The 19,252-nt window shown below is 46.8% G+C and overlaps 1 protein-coding gene across 2 annotated transcripts in view; it reads right to left on the reverse strand.

Annotated features, from left to right (window-relative positions):
* LOC138248680 (trifunctional purine biosynthetic protein adenosine-3-like) overlaps positions 1-19,252 on the reverse strand; it is a 329,279-nt gene that overhangs the window by 226,031 nt on the left and 83,996 nt on the right. For both annotated transcript variants that reach the window (XM_069202471.1, XM_069202472.1), the window contains 3 exons: positions 17,985-18,053; positions 17,689-17,814; positions 15,229-15,316 (listed from right to left, as the gene is read on the reverse strand). In XM_069202471.1, coding sequence (XP_069058572.1) covers positions 15,229-15,316; positions 17,689-17,814; positions 17,985-18,053 — 283 coding nt within the window. The remainder of the gene's footprint in view (positions 1-15,228; positions 15,317-17,688; positions 17,815-17,984; positions 18,054-19,252) is intronic.

Here is a 19,252-nt window from a genome sequence, read left to right on the forward strand (position 1 = left end):
GTCCATCTCCTTACAGGTAATGGACTTTATAGTGGAACACAGACCTGCGACTGCCCATGCCAATGCAGATGGCCTTTCCAGGTTCTTCCACTTAGAAAATGAAGACTCTCTTGGGAAAGGTTAGTCTCATCCTCTTTCGTTTGGGGGAGGAGGGGGGGTTGTTTGTGTAAGGAAATGCCTCCTTGGCATGGTTACCCCCCTGACTTTTTGCCTTTGCTGATGCTAATTTTGATTTGAAAGTGTGCTGAGGCCTGCTAACCAGGCCCCAGCACCAGTGTTCTTTCTCTAACCTGTACTTTTGTTTTCACAATTGGCACACCCTGGCATCCAGGTAAGTCCCTTGTAACTGGTACCCCTGGTACCAATGGCCCTGATGCCAGGGAAGGTCTCTAAGGGCTGCAGCATATCTTATGCCACCCTGGGGACCCCTCACTCAGCAAAGACACACTGCTTGCCAGCTTGTGTGTGCTGGTGAGGACAAAACGAGTAAGTCGACATGGCACTCCCCTCAGGGTGCCTTGCCAACCTCACACTGCCTATGCAGTATAGCAGGCCTTACAGCCCTAAGGCAGGGTGCACTATACCATAGGCGAGGGCACCAGTGCATGAGCACTGTGCCCCTACAGTGTCTAAGCAAAACCTTAGACATTGTAAGTGCAGGGTAGCCATAAGAGTATATGGTCTGGGAGTCTGTCAAACACAAACTCCACATCACCATAATGGCTACACTGAAAACAGGGAAGTTTGGTATCAAACTTCTCAGCACAATAAATGCACACTGATGCCAGTGTACATTTTATTGTAACATACACCCCAGAGGGCACCTTAGAGGTTCCCCCTGAAACCTTAACCAACTACCCGTGTAGGCTGACTGGTTTTAGCAGCCTGCCACTCTCGAGACATGTTGCTGGCCACATGGGGAGAGTGCCTTTGTCACTCTGTGGCTAGTAACAAAGCCTGTACTGGGTGGAGATGCTTACCACCTCCACCTTGCAGGAACTGTAACACCTGGCGGTGAGCCTCAAAGGCTCACCCACTTTGTTACAGAACCCCAGGGCATTCCAGCTAGTGGAGTTGCCCGCCCCCTCCGGCCACGGCCCCACTTTTGGCGGCAAGGCCGGAGGAGATAATGAGAAAAACAAGGAGGAGTCACTGGCCAGTCAGGACAGCCCCTAAGGCAACCTGAGCTGAGGTGACACTGACTTTTAGAAATCCTCCATCTTGCAGATGGAGGATTCCCCCAATAGGGATAGGAATGTGACCCCCCTCCCCTTGGGAGGAGGCACAAAGAGGGTGTAGCCACCCCCAGGGCTAGTAGCCATTGGCTACTGCCATCCCAGACCTAAACACCCCCCTAAATTCTGTATTTAGGGGCTCCCCAGAACCTAGGAACTCAGATTCCTGCAACCTAAGAAGAATAGGACTGCTAAGCTGAAAAACCCTGCAGAGAAGACGGAGACACCAACTGCTTTGGCCCCAGCTCTACCGGCCTGTCTCCCCCCTTCTAAAGACACTGCTCCAGCGACGCTTTCCCCAGGGAACAGCGACCTCTGAATCCTCAGAGGACTGCCCTGCTCTAGAAGGACCAAGAACTCCAGAGGACAGCGGCTCTGTTCACCCAAGACTGCAACTTTGTAACAAAGGAGCAACTTTAAAACAACTTGCGTTTTCTGCCGGAAGCGTGAGACTTGCTACTCTGCATCTGACGCCCCCGGCTCGACTTGTGGAGAACAAACACTTCAGGGAGGGCTCCCTGGCGACTGCAAGACCATGAGCAGCCAGAGTTGCCCCCCCCTGACCCCCCACAGCGACGCCTGCAGAGGGAACCCCGAGGCTCCCCTGACCGCGACTGCCTGCTCCTCAGATCCAGACGCCTGGTAAAGACTCTGCACCCGCAGCCCCCAGGACCTGAAGGATCCAAACTCCAGTGCAGGAATGACCCCCAGGAGGACCTCTCCCTTGCCCAGGTGGTGGCTACCCCGAAGAGCCCCCCCTTGCCTGCATCGCTGAAGAGACCCCTTGGTCTCCCATTGATTTCAATTACAAACCCGACACGTGTTTGCACACTGCACCCGGCCGCCCCCATGCTGCTGAGGGTGTACTTTCTGTGCTAACTTGTGTCCCCCCCGGTGCCCTACAAAACCCCCCTGGTCTGCCCTCCGAAGACGCGGGTACTTACCTGCTGGCAGACTGGAACCGGGGCACCCCCTTCTCTATTGAAGCCTATGCGTTTTGGGCACCACTTTGACCTCTGCACCTGACCGGCCCTGAGCTGCTGGTGTGGTAACTTTGGGGTTGCTCTGAACCCCCAACGGTGGGCTACTTTGGACCCAAACTTGAACCCTGCAGGTGGTTTACTTACCTGCAAAAACTAACAAACTCTTACTCCTCCCCAGGAACTGTTGAAAATTGCACTAAGTGTCTAGTTTTAAAATAACTATATGTGATTTATATGGAAATCGTGTATGCTATTTTGATTATTCAAAGTTCCTAAAGTACCTACCTGCAATACCTTTCATTTGAAGTATTACATGTAAAATTTGAACCTGTGGTTCTTAAAATAAACTAAGAAAATATATTTTTCTATACAAAAACATATTGGCCTGGAATTGTCTCTGAGTGTGTGTTCCTCATTTATTGCTTCTTTATGTACAACAAATGCTTAACACTACTCCTTTGATAAGCCTACTGCTCGACCACACTACCACAAAATAGAGCATTAGTATTATCTCTTTTTGCCACTATCTTACCTCTAAGGGGAACCCTTGGACTCTGTGCATACTATTCCTTACTTTGAAATAGTGCATACAGAGCCAACTTCCTACATCTTCCCTGTGTCTTTTTGAATGTGGAGCCTTCTTTGAGTGTAATCTGGCTCTATTGTCTCTAGTTCCTGTCCGAATCTGTGTCCTTTCATTTGTGAGGACAGGCCCTGTTACTCTGTGTAGAAACTTGATTTCGGTTCCGAGGCCGGATGTTTCGGTATGGAAACTTTTTCGGCAGTCTTTTTCGGTTCAGATGACACTTTTTTGATCTTCGGCGTACTGATCTCTCGGTGCCGACTCGTTTCGGTGCCGCCCTCTCGGTGCCGAGATTGCTCTGACCCGGTGTCGAGTCTGCTCTGTGCTGGTATCTCGACCGGAGTCGGATGGCTTCGACACATGCGTGCCCTTTTTCGGTGCAGATGGTCGGTCAACTATTTTTTGGGTTAAGCCATGGCCTGCTGGCGGTGGCGCCCCTGGGCTTTAGTGGTTTTTCCGTGAGTTTTGTGTATTGACGTCTTACTCACGGGTTTTCGGTGTCTGTTCGGGATCGACCTCATCCGAGTCCGAATCCTCGATGGAGAAGGTTTCTTCTTCCTCTTCCAAGTGTTTTTGTCCTGTCGGCGCCGACGCCATTTGTAGTCTTCTTGCTCTTCGGTCTCTTAACGTCTTCCTCGACTGAAACGCTCGACAGGCCTCACAAGTATCCTCTTTGTGTTCTGGAGACAAACACAAATTACAGACCAGATGCTAATCTGTATAAGGAAACTTGTTGTGACATTCGGGGCAGAAGCGGAATGCGGTCCGTTCCATTAGCCTTGAAGACGCACGTGGTCAGGCCGACCAGGCCCCGCCGAGGAATCGAAAAAAAAACCAAAGGGACACCGGAGCTCTTCAAAATTCGGTGTCGATCTGTTGTAACTAACCCGATACCGAACGCAAACAATACCGTCGAATTTTCCGAGATTCTAACTAACTTTCCGAAACGCGGAGCGAAAAAGAACCCGTGCTTACGGGTAAAGCCATGGCCTGTTGGCGGTGGCGTCCCCTGGGCTTTCATAATTTGAGTGAGTTTTGGCCGGGGCTGGTTTACTCACGGTTTGTTGCCTCGCCGGCTGCTCACTCTCAGGCTCGTTCGAGTCCGAATCAGGAATGGAGAATGTCTCCTCTTCTTCGACGTCGGGGTGTCCAGCCGGCGTCTACGCCATTTGAAGCCTTCGAGCTCTCTGGTCCCGTAGCGTCTTCTTCGACCGAAATGCCCGACAAGCCTCGCAGGTATCCTCTTTGTGTTGGGGGACAAACACAAATTACAGACCAAATGCTGGTCTGTATAAGGATACTTAGCGTGGCATTTGGGGCAGAAGCGGAATGGGGTCTGTTCCATGAGCCTTGTATACGCATGCGGTCGGGCCGACCAGGCCCCGCCAGGGAGTGGAAGCCCCGAAGGGCTGCCGGAGCACTTCTTTTCTTCGGTGTCGATGTGCTATTACTAACCCGATACCGAACGCAAACAATACCATCGAATTTTCCGATTGTTAACTAACTTTTCCGAACCGAAACACGGAGCGAAGAGGAACACGTCCGAACCCGATGGCGTAAAGAAAACAATCAAAGATGGAGTCGAAGCCCATGCGCAATGGAGCCGAAAGGGGAGGAGTCCCTCGGTCTCGTGACTCGAAAAGACTTCTTTTAAGAAAAACAACTTGTAACACTCAGAGCCCAACACTAGATGGCAGGATAATGCATAGCATGTGTATCTGCAGCTACACATGCCATCGAACATATATATATAAGGGGGGTTGTAGCTGGCGAGATGGGTGGACTATGAAAGGGAAGCACTTTGCAGGGAAGAGTCCAGAGGAGCACAGAAGAGACCAACCTTGCCTCCATGTGAAACTATAATGATGGCTTCTCCTCGGGGTGGGTCGTAAGGGTCAAATTACTGTGGATGATTCAGACTCTTACATTTCTTCACCTGTTGCAGATGTGTTGGCCACAGCACAAGCTTGGGACGACCACTGATGTGGGTTGGTGCTGTTTGTGATGCTTTTGGCGCGGAGTGTATGAACCTGCCGTGGTGCATCCAAGAGTGGAGGGGCGCTCGGGTGAAAGTGATAGAGGGTGGGGTACTGGATTTGTGGAGGGGCGGGATGATACTATGGGGGTGATGGCTCCGGTGCTACTGACCTTTTCACTTCTTAATGATACTGCCTCCACATCTACTGCCTGCTGATTCTTTTGTCTTATTATTTCTTTGTTTTACTTTGTAAGGTTTTGTAGCAATGCAATTTTTCTTTTTTTTTTTTAAATAAATAAAAAATAAATTAAAAAAAACACACACACACACACTTAGTTTCCTAGAACACTTTCTGATAAAGGAACTTCATATGGTCTAGTGCAGTGGTTCCCAACCTGTGGTCAGGTAACCCCGGGGGTCCGTGAAGCCTCCTCAGGGCATCTGTGACTGCTTAGAAAATTAATATTAACATATTAATAAAGTGCATATCAATAAAGTGGATAAATATAGAATTTAAAATGTTAAAAGGTACTGTAAATGCCAAGGAATGTTAAAGGCTAAAAATTAAATAAGTACTGTCAGATTGATTTGTGGGAGCAGTGCAGGTGCATCAAATAGAATAAAGTACGGACGATGTGTGATTCAATTGAATTTAGGAAAGCTCCAACCTTTCTTTTAAAATTAAATTGATTTATTTGATTTGTTTGAAAATTAAATATAATTTGTGTATGTGTTTGATGGAATGCTTGTTTCTGTATTTTATGGTCCAAATCGTCAACGACGTTGAGTCCTGCGTCCCCAGCTTCCAGTAATGACTCAATGGGGATCCCTGAAATCCAATAACAATTCAAAGGGGTTCACCGGGTTCCAGAAATGATAACGTGTGGGGCCACAGAAGTCAAAAGGTTGGGCACCACTGGTCTAGTGTTACCAGACGAGAGATGTTTCCAAAGAGCAGAGACTACTTTTGTTCCACTTTACTGAGGAAGCAACCTGCACTTTAGCAATCGTGACTGGTAAATCTAGAATCTATCAGATTTCCAAGAGCTTGTCTGTAGGAAGTTGGCTCTGTATGCACTATTTCAAAGTAAGGAATAGTATGCACAGAGTCCAAGGGTTCCCCTTAGAGGTAAGATAGAGGCAAAAAGAGATAATACTAATGCTCTATTTTGTGGTAGTGTGGTCGAGCAGTAGGCTTATCCAAGGAGTAGTGTTAAGCATTTGTTGTACATACACACAGGCAATAAATGAGGAACACACACTCCGAGACAAATCCAGCCAATAGGTTTTGCTATAGAAAAATATCTTTTCTTAGTTTATTTTAAGAACCACAGGTTCAAATTCTACATGTAATATCTCATTTGAAAGGTATTGCAGGTAAGTACGTTAGGAACTTTAAACAATTACACTAGCATTTATACTGTTTACATAAAACACATTTAGCTGTTTTAAAAGTGGACACTTAGTGCAATTTTCACAGTTCCTGGGGGAGGTAAAGTATTGTTAGTTTTCACAGGTAAGTAAGTCAGTTACAGGTTTCAGTTTTTGGTCCAAGGTAGCCCACCGTTTGGGGTTCAGAGCAACCCCAAAGTTATCACACCAGCAGCTCAGGGCCGGTCAGGTGCAAAGGTCAAAGAGGTGCCCAAAACACATAGGCTTCAATGGAGAGAAAGGGGTGCCCCGGTTCCAGTCTGCCAGCAGGTAAGTACCCGCGTCTTCGGAGGGCAGACCAGGGAGGTTTTGTAGGGCACCGGGGGGGACACAAGTCAGCACAAAAAGTACACCCTCAGCAGCACGGGGGCGGCCGGGTGCAGTGTGCAAACACGCGTCGGGTTTGTAATGGTTTTCAATGGGAGACCAAGGGGTCTCTTCAGCGGTGCAGGACGGCAAGGGGGGGGGCTCCTCGGGGTAGCCACCACCTGGGCAAGGGAGAGGGCCTCCTGGGGGTCACTCCTGCACAGGAGTTCCGTTCCTTCAGGTGCTGGGGGCTGCGGGTGCAGGGTCTTTTCCAGCCGTCGGGAAATAGAGTTCAGGCAGTCGCGGTCAGGGGGAGCCTCGGGATTCCCTCTGCAGGCGTCGCTGTGGGGGCTCAGGGGGGACAACTTTTGTTACTCACAGTCTTGGAGTCGCCGGAGGGTCCTCCTTGAGGTGTTGGTTTTCCACCAGTCGAGTCGGGGTCGCCGGGTGCAGTGTTGCAAGTCTCACGCTTCTTGCGGGGAGTTGCAGGGGTCTTTAAATCTGCTCCTTGAAACAAAGTTGCAGTTCTTTTGGAGCAGTGCCGCTGTCCTCGGGAGTTTCTTGTCTTTCGTGAAGCAGGGCAGTCCTCAGAGGATTCAGAGGTCGCTGGTCCCTTGGAAAGCATCGCTGGAGCAGGTTTCTTTGGAAGGCAGGAGACAGGCCGGTAAGTCTGGGGCCAAAGCAGTTGGTGTCTTCTGTTCTTCCGCTGCAGGGTTTTTTCAGCTCAGCAGTCCTCTTCTTCTTGTAGTTTCAGGAATCTAAATTCTTAGGTTCAGGGAAGCCCTTAAATACTCAATTTAAGGGCGTGTTTAGGTCTGGGGGGTTAGTAGCCAATGGCTACTAGCCCTGAGGGTGGGTACACCCTCTTTGTGGCTCCTCCCAAGGGGAGGGGGGTCACATCCCTAATCCTATTGGGGAATCCTCCATCTGCAAGATGGAGGATTTCTAAAAGTTAGAGTCACTTCAGCTCAGGACACCTTAGGGGCTGTCCTGACTGGCCAGTGACTCCTCCTTGTTATTCTCATTATTTTCTCCGGCCTTGCCGCCAAAAGTGGGGGCCGTGGCCGGAGGGGGCGGGCAACTCCACTAGCTGGAGTGTCCTGCGGTGCTGGCACAAAGGGGTGAGCCTTTGAGGCTCACCGCCAGGTGTGACAGCTCCTGCCTGGGGGAGGTGTTAGCATCTCCACCCAGTGCAGGCTTGGTTACTGGCCTCAGAGTGACAAAGGCACTCTCCCCATGGGGCCAGCAACATGTCTCGGTTGTGGCAGGCTGCTGGAACAAGTCAGCCTACACAGATAGTCGGTTAAGGTTTCAGGGGGCACCTCTAAGGTGCCCTCTGGGGTGTATTTTACAATAAAATGTACACTGGCATCAGTGTGCATTTATTGTGCTGAGAAGTTTGATACCAAACTTCCCAGTTTTCAGTGTAGCCATTATGGTGCTGTGGAGTCCGTGTTTGACAGACTCCCAGACCATATACTCTTATGGCTACCCTGCACTTACAATGTCTAAGGTTTTGTTTAGACACTGTAGGGGCACAGTGCTCATGCACTGGTGCCCTCACCTATGGTATAGTGCACCCTGCCTTAGGGCTGTAAGGCCTGCTAGAGGGGTGACTTATCTATACCTGCATAGGCAGTGAGAGGCTGGCATGGCACCCTGAGGGGAGTGCCATGTCGACTTACTCATTTTGTTCTCACCAGCACACACAAGCTGGCAAGCAGTGTGTCTGTGCTGAGTGAGGGGTCTCCAGGGTGGCATAAGACATGCTGCAGCCCTTAGAGACCTTCCTTGGCATCAGGGCCCTTGGTACCAGGGGTACCATTTACAAGGGACTTATCTGGATGCCAGGGTGTGCCAATTGTGGATACAAAAGTACAGGTTAGGGAAAGAACACTGGTGCTGGGGCCTGGTTAGCAGGTGTAGGAAGTTGGCTCTGTATGTGCTATTTCAAAGTAAGGAATAGCATGCACAGAGTCCAAGGGTTCCCCTTAGAGGTAAAATAGTGGTAAAAATAGATAATACTAATGCTCTATTTTGTGGTAGTGTGGTCGAGCAGTAGGCTTATCCAAGGAGTAGTGTTAAGCATTTGTTGTACATACACATAGACAATAAATGAGGTACACACACTCAGAGACAAATCCAGCCAATAGGTTTTTATATAGAAAAATATATTTTCTTAGTTTATTTTAAGAACCACAGGTTCAAATTCTACATGTAATATCTCATTCGAAAGGTATTGCAGGTAAGTACTTTAGGAACTTCAAATCATCAAAATTGCATGTATACTTTTCAAGTTATTCACAAATAGCTGTTTTAAAAGTGGACACTTAGTGCAATTTTCACAGTTCCTAGGGGAGGTAAGTATTTGTTAGGTTAACCAGGTAAGTAAGACACTTACAGGGCTTAGTTCTTGGTCCAAGGTAGCCCACCGTTGGGGGTTCAGAGCAACCCCAAAGTCACCACACCAGCAGCTCAGGGCCGGTCAGGTGCAGAGTTCAAAGTGGTGCCCAAAACACATAGGCTAGAATGGAGAGAAGGGGGTGCCCCGGTTCCGGTCTGCTTGCAGGTAAGTACCCGCGTTTTCGGAGGGCAGACCAGGGGGGTTTTGTAGGGCACCGGGGGGGACACAAGTCCACACAGAAATTTCACCCTCAGCAGCGCGGGGGCGGCCGGGTGCAGTGTAGGAACAGGCGTCGGGTTCGCAATGTTAGTCTATGAGAGATCTCGGGATCTCTTCAGCGCTGCAGGCAGGCAAGGGGGGGATTCCTCGGGGAAACCTCCACTTGGGCAAGGGAGAGGGACTCCTGGGGGTCACTTCTCCAGTGAAAGTCCGGTCCTTCAGGTCCTGGGGGCTGCGGGTGCAGGGTCTCTCCCAGGCGTCGGGACTTTAGGTTCAAAGAGTCGCGGTCAGGGGAAGCCTCGGGATTCCCTCTGCAGGCGGCGCTGTGGGGGCTCAGGGGGGACAGGTTTTGGTACTCACAGTATCAGAGTAGTCCTGGGGTCCCTCCTGAGGTGTTGGATCGCCACCAGCCGAGTCGGGGTCGCCGGGTGCAGTGTTGCAAGTCTCACGCTTCTTGCGGGGAGCTTGCAGGGTTCTTTAAAGCTGCTGGAAACAAAGTTGCAGCTTTTCTTGGAGCAGGTCCGCTGTCCTCGGGAGTTTCTTGTCTTTTCGAAGCAGGGGCAGTCCTCAGAGGATGTCGAGGTCGCTGGTCCCTTTGGAAGGCGTCGCTGGAGCAGGATCTTTGGAAGGCAGGAGACAGGCCGGTGAGTTTCTGGAGCCAAGGCAGTTGTCGTCCTCTGGTCTTACGCTGCAGGGGTTTTCAGCTGGGCAGTCCTTCTTCTTGTAGTTGCAGGAATCTCATTTTCTAGGGTTCAGGGTAGCCCTTAAATACTAAATTTAAGGGCGTGTTTAGGTCTGGGGGGTTAGTAGCCAATGGCTACTAGCCCTGAGGGTGGGTACACCCTCTTTGTGCCTCCTCCCAAGGGGAGGGGGTCACAATCCTAACCCTATTGGGGGAATCCTCCATCTGCAAGATGGAGGATTTCTAAAAGTTAGAGTCACTTCAGCTCAGGACACCTTAGGGGCTGTCCTGACTGGCCAGTGACTCCTCCTTGTTTTTCTCATTATTTTCTCCGGCCTTGCCGCCAAAAGTGGGGCCTGGCCGGAGGGGGCGGGCAACTCCACTAGCTGGAGTGTCCTGCTGGGTTGGCACAAAGGAGGTGAGCCTTTGAGGCTCACCGCCAGGTGTGACAATTCCTGCCTGGGGGAGGTGTTAGCATCTCCACCCAGTGCAGGCTTTGTTACTGGCCTCAGAGTGACAAAGGCACTCTCCCCATGGGGCCAGCAACATGTCTCGGTTTGTGGCAGGCTGCTAAAACTAGTCAGCCTACACAGATAGTCGGTTAAGTTTCAGGGGGCACCTCTAAGGTGCCCTCTGTGGTGTATTTTACAATAAAATGTACACTGGCATCAGTGTGCATTTATTGTGCTGAGAAGTTTGATACCAAACTTCCCAGTTTTCAGTGTAGCCATTATGGTGCTGTGGAGTTCGTGTTTGACAGACTCCCAGACCATATACTCTTCTGGCTACCCTGCACTTACAATGTCTAAGGTTTTGTTTAGACACTGTAGGGGTACCATGCTCATGCACTGGTACCCTCACCTATGGTATAGTGCACCCTGCCTTAGGGCTGTAAGGCCTGCTAGAGGGGTGTCTTACCTATACGGCATAGGCAGTGAGAGGCTGGCATGGCACCCTGAGGGGAGTGCCATGTCGACTTACTCGTTTTGTCCCCACTAGCACACACAAGCTGGCAAGCAGTGTGTCTGTGCTGAGTGAGAGGTCTCCAGGGTGGCATAAGACATGCTGCAGCCCTTAGAGACCTTCCTTGGCATCAGGGCCCTTGGTACTAGAAGTACCAGTTACAAGGGACTTATCTGGATGCCAGGGTCTGCCAATTGTGGATACAAAAGTACAGGTTAGGGAAAGAACACTGGTGCTGGGGCCTGGTTAGCAGGCCTCAGCACACTTTCAATTGTAAACATAGCATCAGCAAAGGCAAAAAGTCAGGGGGCAACCATGCCAAGGAGGCATTTCTTTACAGCAGGCCTCAGCACACTTTCAATTCAAAACATAGCATCAGCAAAGGCAAAAAGTCAGGGGGTAACCATGCCAAGGAGGCATTTCCTTACATTGTCATCTTGTAAAACAGATCTGCACATTTGCAAAAGATCATATAGAAATGGTCCAGATAGAAATGTCTCATTTTATCTTCAATGGGAGCTTGCGGTTTTGGCCAGCACCAGGAACTCATGCAGCTGTGTACACAGGCACAAGGAATTTTCCATTTAATAACATTCTATGACAGAGAACAACACTTAGGGAGGAGAAAAAAGGCCTCCACAGTCAATTTTCCTTGCATCGGGACTATATAAAATTTGCTTTTTAAAACTGTGACCCAGACACCTCATGCGTGACTCGAAATAATCAGGTCCGCTAATTTGAGACACCACCCCACCATCCTGCAAACACAGACTAAGACTGTGGCTCGACCAGCCTGTGAGGACTAGACAAAAGTCAGGAACTGCCTGAAAGCAGTCCCCGAGTTGAACTTAAAGAATGTACAAACTATTACATACTTATTAGAAGCATGGGTGAAAAACTACCAGTCAGTGTCCCAAGATTTCACTTGAAGAATGCATGGTCCCACGTCAGTGGAGACCAAAACACTTTTCTGTGCTGCAAGGTTCTGGTCGCTGGCTGACTTTCTGGTTGGTTCAGAAACAGGAACCTGGGTGTTATGTGCTCTATCAGGAGGAGCTGCCTTCGGCCTGACTAGAGGGAAGGAGTTGACCGACTGAGGAAAATAGGTGCTGAGGGTGCCAAAGAATGAAGAAGATGCTGTCTAAAAGATGCTGTTAGGAACTGTATTGGGAGAATTGCACCCAATCCCCCGACATCTAGGTATGAATTTACACTGCCAAGCCTTGTAGGGAGGCACTGAGACACTGATAACTGCAGCATGGCCAGAAGCTGAACACCTATGGCAGCCTGGTGCATGTGGATATTGCAACTGCATCCTGCAGTATCTCCATGACAAGACATGCACCTGTGACTGAAGAAACAAAACTGCACCCCGGTGGTCATCTCCACAGAAGCCAAAGGTCGCAGAGAGGGTTGGCTTCACTTTGAGATATGTAGAGAGGGTTGGCTTTACTTCAAGATCACATACCACCCAGATCATGCAACTCTTTCCAATAGATGACCATTGCGAACTAGGGTGGGCTTTCCCGTTTGGTCGATGGTTTTTTTGTTCAGGCTCGATCGAACAAGAGCCACCAGTGAGGGCGTACCGGCTCCTGAAGTCCAGAACAATGCAGCCTCCATTTCCCTACAGCACACCTGCAACATACCACCTCCTCACCTAGAGAATGCACCTTCACACTAGAACTGAGACCAGACACATTTAGAGAATTAACCAGGCAGAAGCCAAGTTAGCCTGTCTGTTCCAAGTAGACTGTGTAGGACACACAACACTTGCAGCTGCGCAACCCCTTCTCTCAGTCAGAAGGAGTCAGTCAACATACTACAAACTTACAGAGCCAGGTACTGCTAAAGCATGTAGCACTGCAGGCAGGATTGATAGCTCTGAACATTATTCCCAAAAGTTAACAGGAACTGTCCAGAACTGACTTTGGAGAACGGGTACACAGTAACGAGTGGGGCCTTACAAGAGCCCTAACCATTTACCACTACAAGGGAAACCTGGATTCTAGCGTGCATGAACTATATTTCACTAAAAAATATGATCATCAGGGAGCAGCCCAAGTTCATACCGGCTAGGTAACTCATAACAATTGTTACCTTGACTTCTGTATACCTTACAATTACCCGAGTTTTCTATGTCAATATTGCATATTGTGTTAGAAGTCAAATATAATTTATTATTTAAAAAAGTACTAACTGGACATTGATATATTGACCACTATAATATTATTTATTTTAGTTCTTAATTTATACCCTACTCTACCTCCCCAAGTACGACTTGGTCTCTTCAACATCGTCGTACGGGGGTGCCAGGGGGGGGAATTGGGGGGGTAGTGTTAAATAGGACTTGGTTTTCAGTTTTGGGTTCAACAGTAAGTTCTAAACCCCTGGGCTCCGGTGCTATGTCTCTCATTGATACACTTTGAGCCAAGTAACTCTTGCCGGCTCTCTGAGTTCTAAAAAGCTCCCGCAATATTGCATTTCATGCATACATTAAGGGGCTTTGAGCCAGCATCCTTCAACCATTGCCTTCTTTTGCTCCAGAACCTTCAGCCACTGGCACGAGACGCTGTCAATCACATTCGAGATCAGCCCACAAGAATATTTTAATATCAATGTTTTTCTACTGGCAGTCTGAGTGTGTCCTTCCACCTGAACTGGAATGCATGATTAACTATTTTACAGTCGGTGAGCAGCCCAGCAGAACTGTGGAGTGAGCATTAATAAAAGGATCTAAAAAATAATGCTACAGGAAAAGGGTTAATTTGCTCTACTTAACATAACAATATATTTTTCAGATGTTTTGAAACATTTGCTACCCAGTGCTGATGCACAGCACACCTACTGAATATATGCATGGCGGCAATCTTGAAATGATCTTCAATATACCATAATATTCTTTTACTGTTCTAGGATATACACTTGAAGGTGGCCGCCAGATTTATAAGTCACGGAGGATGTGGCAACAGAGTAGTGACTAAAGCACGTCAGAAGAGTGGACTAGGAGTCAACTCGAATACACCATCAATTCTCATCCGTGCTTCTTCCAGACAGAGTCAACAATGATCTGTGATGATGCTGGTCTCGCAATGAATCCACAAACTACACTGTCCAGTTCAAACCAGTCTAACGTTTGACTTCAGAGAGAAGGAGGAGGAAGAATGAAAGAACAAAAAGGCTGCACACAGTGTCACAGGTGTGATTCTAGTGTGCATCTTGCAAACAGTCCTGTTTATCCTGCTTTTAGGAAGAACTATTGCAAAAGCAGGAAGATCAAAGTTTGCAAAAGGGGGAGAACACTGTGCATGAAATTACTGTGGTGGATGGTGAGAAGGATTTGTACCAACTACACTGGATCCAATGCCCAGTGCAGACCCAAATTGTACCCTATTTTGTCTGAGAGTAGCTAATGTCCTCTCAATCCAGTTGACTGACAACAGAGGCAGTGTCTCTACAGGACGGGTACAGGGCTTTATTCCTGTGGGAAGACTGCCTACCGGTTGACCCTCTGAAAAGGCCAATTCTGTCTGGGCACATGTATGAAGGAAGTTTACCATTTTAACAGGTGTACGTGAGTGTGTATATGTATGTATAAATATGAATTTTACATAAATCCATGAGTGGCAGCTGTACAAGACAGTAGTCTTCTTTGTGCAGGTCTGAAAGGTCCACCTTGGATACGGTAGCGTGTAGGTACGCACTGCCCAGTATCCTCCTTGCAACAGATGTATGTGATGGGTGGGAAAGTTACCTGCTCAGTTAAATTGATTCACCTTGGGTTTCCCCCATCACAGTGTAAACCCACACCTCCCTTGTTTCTGTGCTGTGGCCATCTCCCCAAACAATGGGGGCTAGGAGACCAGTGAATACATACCACACCAGCCTTCCCAAAATAGTTTCTTTGTAGATAGCAGGGCCCAGCAATCGGCCCAGCAATCTGCCCAGCAATAGCAGGAAGAAGCTCCTGGAGGACTGAAGGAGCATCTAAACGTTTGGAAAGGAAGGTTGAAAGGAGTTCACAAATGAAGCACCTTTAATTGTAGCAGACTGGGTGCTTCTATTGCCACCAAGCCACTACTACGTGCAGGTGACTCATGTGAACTAATCCTATGAGCAATGTAACTATTACTATCATGTGAGTACCTTGAAGCAAAGGCCATATGGCACTATTTGCAACACATGATTGACTGTTTAAAAAATAAATACTCAAAGTATTTCATTAGCTGCAAAACTAGGCCTTGCATTTACAGCAGCTCAAACTTCAGAAAGAAGCAATGGAATGATCCAATAACACTATAACCAATGGTTCCAACTCACCACTTCAAGTCGAAGATACAATACTGCTTCACAAATTAGACACACAGTTTTAGTTCTAATGTACTTTTAAAATTGGATTTTAAAGTGTAAAAACAGATAAGCATGAATAAGTGATCTAACATACCTACATATGGTGCCCCATCTTGTCTAATGCCATCAACAGTTCGCTGAAGAACCATATCCTTGATCTTCTGCAGTACATCATGAGGAACCTAAAGGGAAAGAGCACATAGATGAAATGAACGTGTTCTCAGATACATTGCAATCCTCAGCAGCTAAAAAAGTTGAATTAATTAAACTTTACACCACAATTATTTGCCATTGCCAACACTGTCTAGAGTCAGTCTAAGAAGGGTTGTTTGGGGGGGAAGGGGAGGGTGGCAAGGTTGGATTTATAAACTTACCGGGAGCAACTGTAACTGGGGCACGCTCTGCTGCAGATGGTGAGTATATTGTAGAATTTTAAAGTATGACTGAAGAAGCTAGTCTCTTCAGGTTTCGAGTCTTAGTAGACAGGAGAAAGGAAATCAGTCTCATAGGATTTATGGAAAAACTAAGTTGCAGGCTTAAGTGTGACTGCAACTAGATGTTTCTGCTGGTAAAGCACCACTTTGAGAATTGTTAAGTTTCGGCTTTGAATACTGCCCCACTGAAAGGCTTCGACTTCCAAAAAGTAAACTAAGTCACAAGTTAAGCTACTTTGACTGGTTTGGTTTACCCAACCCAAACTCCATGACAATCATCCTGAAATCGCACCTGTGAAACCAACATTTTCATTGGTGCCTTGTGTTTTTCTGCTTTTTGTATTTTTGTGTCACTTTTTGCCTTACGACCTACAAAATTCATAGTCCAGTTTCCTTTATTCATTTTTGTCTTAGTGTAATTTAGCTTCAATAATTAATCTAAATTGTTTGGAGAGTTGTATTGTTTTCTTAAATTAATTGACTTTAAAATTGTGGTTACTGCTTGAAATTAATACACATTCCTCTGCAGAACGGAATGTGACTTGTGGCACAGCTACCTGACAGTGAGCAAAGCTTCTCTTATAACGGTGTGGATGCCAGACTAGAGTGGGTTTGTTGAGTTGGTAAGGTTACCTCATTCCCAAATGAATGACTCATTATCAGATATCTCCATTCAGCACCAGGCATAATATTGATGAATTCCTTTAGTTTAAAATTGTATTAACTGTTGAAGGTAGATTCTTTAACCTATCACATACAATCACCATGACACTCTAGTCATTCAACTCATCCAGGACAAGTAATGAAAATGTCACTTACCCAGTGTACATCTGTTTGTGGCATCAGTCGCAGTAGATTCGCATGTTTTGCAATAGCTCGCCATCTGCCCAACACCAGATGGCGAGCTATTGCAAAACATGCGTATCTACAGCGACAGATGCCATCGAACATATTAGTTTTGAATGTGAGAGGAGGCTAAAACTGAACAAAAGCAAAAGTAAGATTTCATGACGGGTGATTCTATGCAAAGGGTAAGAAATATCTGGACATCTGATTTATGTAGATGCCACAGCCTAATCTATGCTCTCACAAAAATGTGGTTCTAGTCTGTTGTCCCTTTATTCCTAGGCGCTTATATTAATCATGTGGTTTGCACTGCTTTCTACTTTCTGAACCATGTCCTTCTGCAGACCATTGGCAAAAACACCACGGTTGTTTTAACCATCATTTGCTCCACGTTTGATTATCTGAACATTTGCTTAGTTCTTCCTAAATAGCTCCAACTTTTAAAGAATGTTACATGTGCTGCGTCCTCATTACTAAATAGTTTCAAGTCTAACACTACAAGAAATACTGTTTAAAATCCCTATATTGACCCATAATCTACCAGCAGACAATTCAAAACCTTACTGCTAAAGCACCGAAGGTGCCCTTATGAACATATCATATACTTTAAATAAAAATATGTGCTTTATATACATCTGTATATTGTATGTCAATCTGCAAAAAAGGTCTTCTGAGAATCCTCCTTTTAACAAGATGGCTTAACCACCTACATACAGGCCTTAGTCCTTTCCAATATCTGCACTCCTCAAATGAGGACCATTAATCAATATATAACCTTCTGGACAGTTCTGCTAAAACAGTGGTTCCCTCAATAAGCCCACAGCCTGGCCTGCAATTTTAAAGTTCTTGAAAAGAAATAGAAAATACTACCAATATACAACACTATGAAACAAAATTGCTTGCTTGGCAGATGGTCACGGGAGATGCATTTTGCACAGTGTATCTAGAAATGTGGATGTTAAAAGACTATGTTAAGGCACAAGTGATGAGGGAGGTGTATGGGATCAGTATGATGGAGATATGCGTATGGTGGCTCTGCCAAAACATCTGGTCTACAAGCTTCATGTTGTAGTCCAATGAGGGAATGTGCGTGACAGTTGGAATATGCATTCTCCGTCTTGAATATGGTGCCTCGCAGTAGCACAGGTGATGAATTTAGGGGCCAGGAAGGAAGGCGCACCATGGAAATAGGGTGCTACTTCCGCATGGTTGTTCAATGCCGTGTCTGAATAAGGTAAGATAACTATACGTTAGCAACAAATACAAGTACTAACCTGGGGTGCTGGACAGTATGCACCCATTCCCCCAGTGTTTGGGCCAAGATCTCCATCCATTAATCGCTTATGGTCCTGGGCCGGTGGCATAGGGGCAACAGTGAAACCATCTGTGAAACATAAGCACTGCAACAAAAGAAGCAAGTTAGACTTGGTCAGCAATTATCATGCAAAATATATTTTACTGAATATGCTTCCCTCATTTATCTGTGACCTTTTCTTCCAATAAAAAGAATGGCAGTGGTCAATAAAATGAAAATGCTATCAAGTGACTTAATAAAAGGAAAGCCCCTTACCGAAACTTCTTCACCTTCAAGAAGTTCTTCAACTACAACAATATCTCCAGCAGTGCCAAATGTCTTGTCCTGCATTAGAAAAAACACTATCAGTCACTGCCTATGATTGAAGAAACTCACTTGCTCTCCCAGGTCTCTTAGTCCCTCCTTGTCAGACCAGGTTGGTAATTAAAGATTACAATGTTTTCAAAGAACATAAAAATGGCTTCTGAAAAGAAAGCAGTTTTAAGAACTCAATCAGGACAGCCTACACATGAATGCATTCTCAAATCATTAGTAGGACAGTTCTAAGGCAATTAGGGTTACCGGAAACAAGCTTTGCAGACTTCAGCCCTAAACCATGTCTGCAGAGAATGTAAAAATAAACGGCCACCCATCATGTAAACAAATGAAACCAGTTACAAGAGCAGCTTGAATAAACTGCAAGAAATGTACAATGGCTCACGAATAACATGCATTAGTGTAGGAATTTGGCTCTGTATGTACTATTTCAAAGTAAGAAACAGCATGCACAGAGTCCAAGGGTTCCCCTTAGAGGTAAGATAGTGGCAAAAATAGATAATTCTAATGCTCTATTTTGTGGTAGTGTGGTCGAGCAGTAGGCTTATCCAAGGAGTAGTGTTAAGCATTTGTTGTACATACACACAGGCAATAAATGAGGAATACACACTCAGAGACAATTCAGGCCAATAGGTTTTAGTTACAGAAAAATATATTTTCTTAGTTTATTTTAAGAACCACAGGTTCAAATTCTACATGTAATACTTTGCATGAAAGGTATTGCAGGTAACTACTTTTGGAACTTTGAATAATCACAACAGCATATAAACTTTTCAAATAAAACACATATAGCTATTTTAAAACTAGACACTTATTGCAATTTTCACAGTTCCTAGGGGAGGTAAGTAATTGTTAGTTCTTGCAGGTAAGTAAACCACCTACGGGGTTCAAGTTTGGGTCCAAGGTAGCCCACCGTTGGGGGGGTTCAGAGCAACCCCAAAGTTACCACACCAGCAGCTCAGGGCCGGTCAGGTGCAGAGTTCAAAGTGGTGCCCAAAACACATAGGCTTCAATGGAGAAGGGGGTGCCCCGGTTCCAGTCTGCCAGCAGTTAAGTACCCGCATCTTCGGATGGCAGACCAAGGGGGGTTTTGTAGAGCACCGGGGGGGGGACACAAGTTAGCACAGAAAGTACACCCTCAGCAGCACGGGGCGGCCGGGTGCAGTGTGCAAACATACGTCGGGTTTGTAATTGAAATCAATGGGAGA

Source organism: Pleurodeles waltl, chromosome 8, assembly GCF_031143425.1.
Source record: "Pleurodeles waltl isolate 20211129_DDA chromosome 8, aPleWal1.hap1.20221129, whole genome shotgun sequence".
Lineage (NCBI taxonomy): Eukaryota > Metazoa > Chordata > Amphibia > Caudata > Salamandridae > Pleurodeles > Pleurodeles waltl.